We start from the raw sequence: 13,529 nt of genomic DNA, 5'->3' as shown, positions 1-13,529 counted from the left end.
CTTTCGCGGGAAAGTGCTCTACCATCTGACCTACCCAAGCGCGACTCACGTCCCGTCCTCACAGCTTTACTTCTGCCAGTACCTGGCCTCCTACCTTCCAAACTTTTACAGAAGCTCTCCTACGAAGCTTGCAGAACTAGCATTCCTGAAAGAATGAATATTGCGGAGACCTTTTGTAAAGTTTGAAAGGTAGGAGGCAAGGTACTGCCAGAAGTAAAGCTGTGAGGACGGGACGTGACTTGTGCTTGGGTAACTCAGATTCACTTGCCCGCGAAAGGCAAAGGTCCCCAGTTCGAGTTTCGGTGCGGCACACAGTTTTAATCTGCCAGGATGTTTCAGGTCTCCTCCTCCTCGTACTCTTACGTATTTGTGGATAGCACTGAACGATTCATGGCATCAGTTTCCTTCAGCACTACTTCAGATACTAGTAGAGTCCATGACATGTCGTGTTGCGACAGTTCTCTGTGCTCGCGAGGGCCCTAGACTTTTTGAGGCACGTGTACCGGTTCCTCTGGCTCTTCAATGTATATATGTTCACGATTACCTTTCGCATCTTTAACATTTACTCCTGCAACTCGTCCACATCTACGCTTCCTTTGTATTTTACGCATATCTTAAAGGACAGTTAGGATGTTCTCCGTTTCATTTAGCACAACACCCAGTTAGTGTACAATTTCGGCTACCACAGTTGTAGTATAAATGAATTGTGTTGTGCTAATTTGCCGTCTTTGATAAAGTGCAACAGATCCTTCACGTATGCCAAATCCAATGGAAACTACTTAAATTTGTAACGCCACAAGAGCCTCCGAAATATGACCTCAGTTTCGTTTTTAAAGTACGTCACCATTCCGTTTATGCACTAGACTCTCAGAGTGTTTTTATACGCCAGTCGCTTGGCTGCGCAGCGGGGCGAGTTGCAGAAAAGCATTGGGACGTTTGTGACTCATTACCTGGGACTTTGGTGTAAGCGAGGACGGAACTGTGCCTCGTGAACAGGAAAATGAACACGCGCGCGTCGAACGGGACGCCGGACGTCGGAGGCGTATGCTGGACAGAAACGGAAACATTTGCATCTTAAGTCCCTGAGTATGTACTGTTTATCCCTTTAGTAATATTATTCACAAAATTTAAGATTTAAATACTGTAACCTCTTTAGTGTACAGTCGTGCTGTTTTAAGTAATGTACCTGCTAGTTAAGACTCATCACGTCTATGTCATAAGATACTCCATTTGCCGACTCTGGAATGCAGTTTTACACATTCAATTGACTAAAGAATATTATCTGATCAAAACAATCCTGTCATCCTTATTTCTTTTGGGACTAACCACTGCATGTCCGGAAGGGCCCAACCTGCCAGTATAAAATGTGGCGGAGAGTACTGTCCTGATAGTAGAAAGCAGTAACAATGGACTACATAGTCATTGTTACTTGTGTAAATTACGCATCAAAGAAATTCCAACCCTTGTAAAGCTGCCCAGGTCTACTGTTAGTGATGCGGTTGTGAATCGGAAATGAGAAGGAACAGTCATGAATAGACCAACATCAGACAGACTAGATATACCGACGGGCATGGATCGTCGATCATTGGGGAGGTGGTTGCAAAAATCGCATGAAGTCAGCGGATGGAATCACTCGTGAGTTGAAAAGATCTACCAGCAGTCCAGACAGCACATTGTCTGTGCGAAGCAAGCTAGAAATAATGTAGTATAGTGATCAAGCAGCTACTCTTATGCAATACATTTGTTTAGACAATGCTAAGCTTGAGGTGGAGGAATGTGGATAACTGGAAACATGTGATTTCGGGTGATGACGTCAGTCTCCAGACCACGAATTCTTCTCTTGTGCCACTCTCTTCGTATCTCATTATCATATAACAGCCTTAATTGTTTGTTGAAAGTATTCCAGTATCAGCTTTCCCTTTCAATCCTCTACTGCTCCCTCTAGTGCTACAGAAATTATTCTCTGATGTCTTAGCACGTATCTTATCACCCGTGAGTTGAGAAGTCCTAGCAACAGTCCAGCTAGCACAATGTCTGCGCGAATCGAGTTAAAAAGAATGGAGTATTGTGTCCCTTCTGCTTGACCCTGTTTTCCGTCTGTTCTTTCCTTTGTTGATTTTGTGGAGAACCCCTTTACGTACCTAGCTCAGCTAATTTCAAAAGCCCTTTTATACAGTGAAGTTCCAAAGAAATTGGTAAACCTGCCTAATATTGTATAGGGTCACCGCGAGCACGCAGAAGTGCCGCGGCATGACGTGGCATGGACTCGACTAGCATCTGAAGTAGTGCTGGAGGGAATTGACACCAATCCTGCAGGGCTCTCCCTAAAGCAGTAAGAGTTCGAGGGGGATTGAGATCTCTTCTGAACAGCACGTTGAAGGCACCCAGGATATGCTCAATAATGCTCATGTCTGGGGAGCATGGTGGCCAGCGGAAGTGTTTAACCTCAGAAAAGTGTTCCTGGAACCACTCTGCAGTAATTCTGGACGTGTGGGGTGTCGCATTGTCCTCCTGGAATTGCCCGAGTCCGTCGGAATGCACAATGGACATGAATGTATGCAGGTGATCCGACAGGATGCTTGCCGCGCGGGATTAGCCGAGCAGTCTAGGGCGCTGCAGTCGTGGACTGTGCGGCAGGTCCCGGCGGAGCTTCGAGTCCACCCTCGGGAATGGGCGTGTGTGTTTGTCCTTAGGATAGTTTAAGTTAAGTAGTGTGTAAGCTTAGGGATTGATGACCTTAGCAGTTAAATGATTCAAATGGCTCTGAGCACTAAGCGACTTAACTTCTGAGGTCATCAGTCACCTACAACTTAGAACTAATTAAACCTAACTAACCTAAGGACATCACACACACCCATGCCCGATGCAGGATTCGAACCGGCGGCCGGAGCGGTCGCTCGGTTCCAGGCGGTAGCGCCTAGAACCGCACGGCCACTCGGGCCGGTCTTAGCAGTTAAGTCCCATAAGATTTCACACACATTTTTCACACGACAGGATGCTTACTTACGTGTCACGTGTCAGAGTCGTATCTAGACGTATCAGGGATCCCATGTCACTACAGCTGCTTACGCCCCATACCATCACAGAGCCTCCATCAGCTTGAACAGTCTCCTGCTGACATGCTGGTTTCGTGGATTCATGAGGTTGTCTCCATACCCGTACACGTCCATCCACTCGATACCATTTTAAACGAGACTCGTTCCACCATGCCACATGTTTCCAGTCATAAACAGTCCAGTGTCGGTGTTGTATGGGCCCAGTCGAGTCGTAAGACTTTGTGTCGTGCAGTCATCAAAGCCACAGGAATGGGTCTTCGGCTCCGAAAGGCCATATCGGTATGTTTCGTTGAAAGGTTCGCACGCTGACACTTGTTGATGGCCCAGCATTGAAATCTTCCCCAATTTGCGGAAGGGCTGCACGTCTATCACACTGAACGATTCTCTTCTGTCGTCGATGATGCCGTTCTTTCAGGTTTTCTTCAGGCCGCAGCAATGTCGGGAATATGATGTTTTACCGGATTCCTGATATTCACGGTACACTCGTGATATGGTCGTACCGGAAAATCCCCCTTCATCGCTACCTCGAAACTGCTACGACACATCGCTCGTGCAGCGTCTATAACACCACGTTCAAACTCATATCTTGATAACCTGTCATTGAAGCAGCTGTAACCGATCTAAAAACTGCGCCAGACACTTGTCTTATGTAGGCGCTGCGACAGCAGCGCCGTTCTCTGCCAGTTTACATACATCTGTATTTGAACACGCATACCTATATCAGATTTTTGGCCATTCAATGAAGTACTACATTTTAAACGCTTCTTCCTTCTTTTCTTGTTTTCCCACAGCCCAAGACTCACTACCACACAATGCTGTGCTCCAAACGTACCTTCTCAGGAGTATTAGCAGACTTCTCTTAACCGGGAATGTCCTGATTCCCTGTGCTCATCTATTTTAATGCCCTTCTTGCTACGTTCACCACCTGTTACTTTGTTTCCGAGGCGGAAGCGTTGTTTAACTTGGCCTACATTCTGCTCCCGAAGTCTGATGTTAAAATATCTCTAATCTCACTTCTGGTACTCTTCATGTCTTTCTTCGCTCAGTCCACATTCTGTTGTAATTAGACTACTCATTTAATTTAAGACGTCCTGTAATTGTTCTTCACTTTCACTTAAGACAGCAACGTTATCAACGAATCTTATCATTGACATCTCACTAAATTTTTAACCCCCTCTTGAGCTTTCATTTCATGCCTCCCATTTCTCTTTCTATTTGTATGTTGAACAGTACGGGAAAATACTTCAGCTCTTAAAGGAGAACGGTTTAAATCCTCCAGTGACATTAAGACACCTCACCGACAGCGTCCCAAGCAGAGTCCAAGCCGTCATCATGACATGGGATGGACACATCCCATGTTAATGCCCACTGATAGGTTTCCGTACACCTCTTTAGCTGAGTGGTTGACGGCAGGGTAGCTCAACGTGTTCTGTCCAGAGAATGACCACCCTCTGTGATTAAAATGTAAACTGGGTGAAGTTCTCATCGATGGAACGTGAAATATGTCATGTGAACAGAGGACTGGACAAACTTACTAGTGTCTTGTCGTGATTGACTGGTGGTTTCGGGTGTCAAAGGCAGCTGTCTTGCTTGATCTAGGACGTAACAGTGGAAAAGAGTGGTTCTAGAGCCACATTTCCTTCATGTGCGTCGAGATCCCTGGCCGAGTGTCATAATATTAGAGATGCGCTGGGTATGGGTCGTGATCGGTCAGAAAACGGACAGTCTCAATCCACGCTACTCGTTGATTTTGGAGGAATGGACCATGCCCTATGTACGACTGACTCAATCCACGCCACTCCTTAATTTTGGAGGAGCTTCCGTACAACCAGCGAGTATTATCACTGATTTCTCACTCCATTTGTCACGTGGCTCTTTCCCAAGACTTAAGTTGTTGGTACTGCGTCAACAAGTAAACTATTGAAATACGGACCAAAGACAACCAATCTGCCACAACACTGGCTAACTGGCTACAACATCGCCAGAGCTTTAGAAACTTCACATTTGGTTTAATTAGGACAAAGAACGAGATTTTTAGAAAATATATGTAATGGACTGAAAAGTTCACTTCTTCCAGCTCGCCAATGCAGGAAAAGGGAATCGAGCCGCAGACTGAACCTGAGAGACTACGCCAGTCGACCCGCCGCAGAGGATCTGGACTTAAGCTCTGGAAGAGGTGCGGAATGATGATAATAAAAATGGACTCCCACCCAACAAATTATGGTTATGTGATTAATGACCGAAATATTGTTCTCTTTTGACACCAAAAAGCCGGCAATACAGTCGTGAATTATTTTCTCATTCAGCTTTTTAACGTATGGGAGGCTTGCATTTTCAGGGTGTCTTCAGCATAGCGTGAACCTAAATGATGGTCTTCCTTATCTACAACTGACGAGCGAACAGTTCCTATCTGACATGCAACAACTTTTCAGAAGACTTACAGCTCGGTTAATGAAAATTATTTTTGCCGGATCTTGGATGGTGTGGATCTGGACAATGGGATAATAGCAGCTATTCTACAGACACTGATGAACTGAGCCTCCATAGTGAAACTTGGTTGATAGATGTCATACGGCATTGAAATCCGCTTTTGGGTATGGCAAAGTTATAAATATTCGCCTTTAGTATTCAACTGTTTTCCGGACACAATTATTCGAGATAAGCACGAAGAAATGTGAAGACTAGAATGTAAAGATTTTGTTGAAAAATGAAGTAACATTACGCTGTAAGATCAACATAATCCAGCACGAAGAAATGTGAAAACTAGAATGTAAAGATTTTGTTGAAAAATGAAGCAGGGAGAACTTATAGATCTCATTTGGGGAAACATATTGCTTATTGAACATACCGTAAGAGACAGGAGAGTTAGAGGTAATTTGGGGGGGGGGGGGTCAATTGAGTACATAAGCTTAAATACCAAATTCAGTGGACGGATCCTACTGCCTCCAATAAAAAAAAAAAATAAAAAATAAAAAAAAAAAACTTCTTCCATAAAATATCAACGAAATCTAATTGACCACTACTCTACTAAACATGTTAATAACAAATTATCACTAGCCTTCAGTTCGGTTCAGACTCTGCTTTACAGTCATTTGCCTCTAATTTCTACAGTAACAGAACGTTTTATAATGAGTAGAAGGAGTCTGGTGGAAAAACAAAGGGCAACAGACTGGAAAGATCGGAGGTCTTCGCTTTTTTTCCAAGTGATGAAACCAAAGCAAACTCTTTCACAGAAACGAAAATCTCTTCCAAGAGGTCAGCCTCTTACTAAATAATATATGACAGTAATCCGCAAATAATGAAATTTATGAGCTGCAAAGATCGCAGGTAAAAGCCTAGAAAACGTACCGAAGAGTGAAAAAAATTGTTCAGCAGATAAAGATGGGAATATTCCGTTAACGTTAAGTTGAACGAAACGAAAACAAAAAAAAGTGATGGAAATAATATGATACGTAGGAGGACCACACGTAGAGAAACGAAGGGAAATACCTCTATTTTTCAGATATGATATTTTGATATAGATATTTATTAACTGTCGGGTAACAGTACAAAAATTTAGATTCCACTGTTCGATTGTTGTTGGGGGGCATCCCTCTAGATAGACTGAACCTCAAACCAGCCATACACAATGTTTGAAACTTGAAGAGGTCCAAAACCAATCCAGAGACAGTGATACAAGAATCTTTGTCAAGTACTATAGGTCTTCTGTCGTTTCTCTAAACCGATTAAAGCGAATGTTGAAAAGGACGTAATATATTTATCCATCCTTCATCATGGGGAGATTACACTCCGTGTCTACCTAAATAGGCGTTTTACCTTATTCATCAAAAGATTGCTGATCAAGTTTATTCCTGCAACACCATTCTTAGAGTCAAATAGAGATTATCTACTCATCGCAGTTTTGAAAGAAAATAATAATCAGGAACAGTACACACCTTTTCAGAAATAAAGATGGCTACGGCCAGGAACTAATAAAATATTTCATTACCACAGCTCGTGGTCGTGCGGTAGCGTTCTCGCTTCCCACGGCCTGGTTCCCGGGTTCGATTCCCGGCGGGGTGAGGGATTTTCTCTGCCTCGTGATGACTGGGTGTTGTGTGATGTCCTTAGGTTAGTTAGGTTTAAGTAGTTCTAAGTTCTAGGGGACTGATGACCTCAGATGTTAAGTCCCATAGTGCTCAGAGCCATTTGAACCATTTTTTTTCTTTTTTTTTTGGTGGGAATCAGTCTATCTGTTAGTGGAACGCGTGTCTAAATTCCTACAATAATTCCTCAGATTGGCCTGAACATACAGATAGGAACCATGGAGGTGTGCTTTAATTTATAGTATGTTTAGCTGACACTGGGTGACAAAACTCGGAGGGTCACGATGTCCACATACATCTATGGTCGTAGTATCGGGTAAACAAGGTATAAAAGGGCAGTGCCTTGACGGAGCTGTCAACTGTACTCATATGACTGATGGGAAAATATTTCCGACAAGATTATAGCCACACGACGAAACAGACAGATTTTGAACACGGATTGGTAATTGGAAATAAACTCAAGGGGCATTCTATTTCTGAAATCGTTATGGAATTCAGTATTCCGAGATCCACGGTATCAGGAGTTTGCTGGGAATAACGAATTTCAGGCATTATCTCTCATCAGACACAACGCAGCGGCCGAATGCTGACTGAGTGAAATAATCGCAGGAGTCAATACTGGACGTACGACGAATGTATCCGTTCGTTCAGTGTGGCGAAATTTGGCGTTAATGGGCTACGGCAGCAGATGACCGACGCGAATGCCTTTGCTAACAGCACTACATTGCCTGCAGCGCCTGTCATGGTCTCGTGACCATATCGACTGGATCGTGGATAATCCAAATCCCGTGGCCTCATCAGACGAGTCCCGATTTCAGATCGCAAGAGCCGATAGTACGGTTGGAAGCCATGGACGCAAGTTGTCAACAAGGTACTGTGCAAGCTGGTGATGGCTCCATATTGATGTGGGCTGTTGCTTCATGGAATGGACTGGCTCCTCTGGTCCATCTGAACTGATCACTCACTGCAAATAAGTATGTTCGTCTACTTGCAGGCATGTGCAGCCATTCATAGACTTCATGTTCTCAACAACGAGTGAAATTCAGTGGATGACAACGCGCAATGTCATTGCTTTGAAGAACGTTCTAGAAAATGAATTGGCCACCCAAACCGCCCGACATGAATCTCATCGAACAAGTATGCGACATAGCCGAGACGCCTCTTCGTTCACAAAATCCTGCTCCGGCAAGCTTCCGTAGTTATAGTCGCATATAGAGGCAGTATGACTCAATATTGCTGCGGGGGAGTTCCAATGAATTGTTGAGTCCATACAACGTCGAGTTTCTACACTGTAGCCGGCAAAAGGAGTTCCGACAGGATATTAGGAGGTTCCCTGTGATTTTGTCACCTGAGAGTTAGATTTTCTACTCAGTCCCGGAGTTCTAAGGTAGCCATAAAACTTAAGCTTAATGCGTAAAATAATGAAAGGGTGAACAAGATTTGCATCGAAGTTTTAAAATTTGAAGTAAGAACAGTTTCTCAAGTTTAACCATGTTTTTGAACTTTGTGTTTTACATAATGAAACTTACATATATTGGAAGAGTGTGTGATGTGCATTTTGCTCATTTTTTGTTACTTTTGTCAGAATGAAGTGAAGAACATTTTCTTAAGTTCAGCCATGCTTCACAAGCTATAAATTTTACTTAATGAAACTTGCACTAATTGGACCACGTTGTAAACTGGCTTTTTACGAGTAACTACCCACCCGATTTGGATATTACATGACAACTGAAACCCACTGGCGATAAAAAAGGAAAAAAAAAAACCTTTCGATGGACGCGAGGATTCGATGCAGCCGTTTGCCTCGTCGAGCATCGGTGGCGGATCCGAGCGCCGACATCCGAATTAACGTCCACACGAGAGCCAGCGAGCTGCGCATGCGCACTGGGCAACACGTCTGGCCTCTGTAGCGCCTACCGTGCGTGAGCCAGTTGCTCTCGCGGCACTGCGCGCGAAGCATGCTGGGAGGCGGGGACCTGCGTCCGCTCTGGATCCACGGGCGACAGTTGGTGTGCGCACGGCTCTCGCGTAACATCGTAAGCCACTGCGACGGACGGGTCGACGCGGTGTAATACTTTGGTTCGATAGCCCTGCGATTCAGTGGTGCATCATGGATATGAAGCATCATTTTTCTCTGTTTATCTGCTGAGTTTTTAAGATGCCTTAGGAAATATCTTTCGTACGAAAAAAATAAAATAAATAAAGCGTCGCGCCTGTGCTAGCGGGTTAAGCGCTGCTCCATCATAATTTTTCTTTATGTCCTTTACTATCCAAGAGCAACATGACATACCTGCTAAATGGCAAGTTACTGCGTTGATGCACGTGTGAAATCCTTACTGTCTCGCTACGAAGCATACATTAATTACATCATGTCTCCTAGGGGTGACAATCTATTCACAAGCTCTTTTCTGCCTTACCGCACTACAGCATCTGTAAGACTCAATAATTCTAACAACTAAAATCAAGATAAAATACGTAACATGGTGACAGCATTCAAATAATACTCTCACCATCCATCGTAGAAATGTGAAGACTACAGTGTTTTGAAGTGAAATGTAAAGTTATCTTCGCAGTTCAGTGCCTCAGTATACATTGCTGACTGTTCTGTTACTACTGTTCTGTTAACTGCACACATGGGACAACCACAGCGGTCTTTGGACACCGTCCTCGCGGTGTCCACGGTCATTCTTCTACTCTTCGCCTCTGCTGGTATAGTTTCAGCCCAAGGTAAGACCGGAATTTTGTTGTTACATTTATACTGATGAAAGTGGTAAAGTCGTTTGTGTACTGGAGACGCATTAAAATTAATATTGTTCAAGTGATATCAGGCACTCTAATTTGGGTTATGTGTAAATAGTTTAAGGCGACTCCTGCAACAATTTTTTTTAAATGAATCTAGCCGATTTCTGTCGATAATCTGGTAATATAGGAACTTTATATCCGTCTTTACTAATATCGTTGTCGACGCATTATTAGACTAACAGGAAGTTACATTTCTGTCGTAAAATATCTGAGATGATCTATAATAACAATGCAGATTTCATGCTTCATTAATACTATAGATTACGATCTCTTCCTATCTGTTTCGATCTTATTACTATAAGGCTGGGGGGACAGAGTTTCAAGTTCCAGATTTCGTCGCATATATGGAATAATTTGCGAACATAGCAATGTTTGACAGTGAAATGCGCTTTGACACTTTTTGCTGGAGTACTCACGCCAGCTCCTAAGAGGTTAAGAAACAAACAGGAAACGCAGTCCAGCATGACTAGGTAGGAGCTTGAAGTCAGTCTCGCCAAAGAAAAGTCTAAGATGGAAAGCAGAAAAGAAGTGAGGAAGGTTAATGTTTAACGTCCCGTCAGCATCGAGGTCATGCGAGACGGTGAAGTGTGGAAGTGTAATCTACACATCAGAAAGTGACAATGAGACGAAGCTCTATGTCAGCCCGTTATGGATTAGTAAGCAGGCGCATTACACAAACTCGTCAAGGCTTTGTTGATCTTTTTTGCTTTGCAGTCGTTCACATTAAGATATATATGGGTAGTTTACTCCATCTATCTCAATGGACAATTAGCTCTTATATGTCTAGAAAGATGAAAATTGTAGTAAAATAGAAGCACACACACTTGTTTCTAAGATAACAAGTGTATTTAGTTCAGAATGTGCATTTGGTATAAATTTGTTCTTTTTCATTTAGAATAAATTACAAAACTATACATAACTCACGGTTTTACCTGAATACTTGATCTTATTAAGGAATACTGAAAGAAATGTGCTCTTCGTACTTGTTAAATTTCGTAGTGTTCCCACTGGTAAACCTGCACAATTGGTAGGTTTTAAAAAGTTGCCGACTCAATGATGAGTGTTATACGTTAGTAGGAAGATGTAACACAGATTCGCAGGGGCCTGTCAGCCGTATAGAGATATATGCGAAACGTATTAAAGATGATCTATATAGAAACGACTATAGTTGTCGGAATCCACATTCCGATAGCTGTTGTTTTTCCATCCGCGTGAATAGATAAGCAGGATTTCTCGTTGCAATGCCTGACTGTATTTCACAACGAAGCTCGACTAGAGGGCGGACAATGTACCAGTAAGATAGTGAGCCACAAGGCAGTGCACAAGACGATTTCCTGGCACCGGAGGTGACAGCACAATGTCGATCTCACGGCCTGCAACGGCACGTGATACGGGGCGTGGTCGTAGGGCTATGCCTTAGTGTCTTAGACCGAGCCAGTCCGAAGGTTACCCACAAGTAAAAGAAGAAATTAGAGGAAGCACTAAAATGTAGTGGTTACGTATATAAGGAGGGAAAAATCTTGTAGCACAGAATGTAAACGCATTGCTGCGTAACACTGCGTCAAGCCGCAAAGCGTAATAATTGCGGCGATGTGTGAATTGACGCAACAAACCAAATCAAAAAATATTTTACAGTATTCATTGCCCGATTCCCTGAAGTAACAATATTATAGACACTACGAAATTCTTCAGGCGCATCCATCTTCAATACGTTTCGCATATAGAACTATGCCAGACCTGAAGATCGAGGAAGCGGAGGTTGTGAAGCACGTGGTTTCACGATTAATCGCCAGCGAAAGGCAATGTTTCTTCGCTGTCACCACGAACGGCGACGGAAGTACGGTATGAAAATTGCCCAGGAATGTAAGCGTAGGCTTCCGCGGCCGTTGTCACTCTGAATAAAACGGTTCACGGTACGTAATCGCATCATCAGTATGTACTCGTAAAATTCTCTGACGTTTCGGCCACTGTTGCAAGCGGCCTTCCTCAGGGTGTTTTGTTGACTGCTAAACGAGAAAACCTTTTGTTCTCATATGCTGATGGAGGAAGTTATTATCATAATCCGGTAGGGTAGTGAGAATGGGGAGGAGAGGCTTCACACGTACTTTATTGGTGTTTTCTTGTTTCCTCTCATTGATGGAAATACATACTCAGAAAAATTTCATTGACAGTACGGTGAATGTTTAGCGGTATACCACCTTACACAGGCTGTGCTTCGTTCTGTGACTATACTCGCATTTACATTTAGTCAGTTACAGAAACGGAAGAACACAGAAGAGCAGATGGATAGATCGAGTGACAATTGATGAGGTATAGCTTGACTAAACGAAGGGATCGGTTGGTAGAAGACATCCCGATAAGGGCGAGATATTGTACAAGGAGACCAAGATGAATACACTTAACAGATTGAGAAGAACGTAGGTTGCAGTAATTCGGAGATTATGAAATTTTGACAGGATAGAGCAGCATGGAGAACAGCATCAAACTAGACTGAAGACAGAAACAGCAACAGCAGCAGCAGCAGTAAGAGGCTTTCAGTTAGTCAGAGAGTGATCCCGAAGGTCCCTATCATCGTAGTCGTTCTGTAGATCTCTTTGTTTGATGAACCGAGTAGTGTGCTGAGCGAAAGACAAAAATACATTGTGAATGTGGAGAAATTATTTCCTTTTTAGTAGCTGATTTATTTGCATTTCTACACGACCAGTTTCATTTTGGTGCGCTTGTGTCCAAATACCTGACGCGTTCCGAAACTACGTCTCTTGCGCCGGCCCTACCACCATAGCTTTTTGGAAGTATATAGACAGTTTGTAAACATAGACTGTTACTCACTTTAACATATGAAGTCATGTCATAGCGTTATTTGAGAAAGAATACGAAACAAGTTTCGTATTTCTACTGTAATGACAATAAAGCCTCATTTAAAAATGAAATTTGAAATATCCAATTCGGTATAGCTTATTCTCCTTGCCCAACACCCCCAGCTTTAGAGAGATGAACCCAGCTTCAGTAAGATGAAGAATATTAAGCAATTATCAGCCTCAAACATCTCAAGATTCGGCAATAATCCGTAAACAACTCCAAGTAGCAAATATATATTGAAAAATATATTCGGATGATAAGTGCTCGCTACTTTGATCCATGAAGACATCGTAGCAAATGTTGTTCCGTAATTGGCATTGGAGTCTTTAAAGGCAGGAATATGTTTCAATTACTCTTGTCACAGTTTTCAGGGTAGCGTTTCGTCAAATAGGTTTCAAATTCCGCAGACGGTAAGAGAGATAGTACGTAGAGAGTGCATGGGGGCTTATTTAGAATATAATGCAAATAATTTTAATTTTTTGCTTCAGTAGCTGTCTGTTCGGTTACGAAGTCTCGTAACGGTTGGCCCTGAGTAGTATTATTACGCTATCTGACTGCATAGAACAATAACAAAGAATGAAATGGAAATTTTCATCAACACAATTAATTAATTAAGTCCCCAGAACTATAAAACCTACGAAACCAAAGCACAAGTATAACTGTTCTGTGTGTGGAAGTATGACTCAACGTACGCATCTGGCACGGTTCTTCTTCAACAACACAAGAA

The 13,529-nt window shown here is 42.9% G+C and overlaps 1 protein-coding gene across 1 annotated transcript in view; it reads left to right on the top strand.

The window, feature by feature from the left end:
• Window positions 1-9,092: 9,092 nt before the first annotated feature.
• The window catches only part of LOC126260331 (synaptogenesis protein syg-2-like), a 437,845-nt gene continuing 433,408 nt past the window's right edge, over window positions 9,093-13,529 (top strand). Inside the window, exon 1 of the mRNA XM_049957655.1 lies at window positions 9,093-9,868. Coding sequence (XP_049813612.1) covers window positions 9,775-9,868 — 94 coding nt within the window. The 5' untranslated portion in view covers window positions 9,093-9,774. The remainder of the gene's footprint in view (window positions 9,869-13,529) is intronic.

This window comes from Schistocerca nitens, chromosome 5, assembly GCF_023898315.1.
Source record: "Schistocerca nitens isolate TAMUIC-IGC-003100 chromosome 5, iqSchNite1.1, whole genome shotgun sequence".
Classification (NCBI taxonomy): Eukaryota; Metazoa; Arthropoda; class Insecta; order Orthoptera; family Acrididae; genus Schistocerca; species Schistocerca nitens.
The sequence above is the reverse complement of the archived record's forward strand: the minus strand, read 5'-3'. Positions and strand labels throughout refer to the sequence as shown.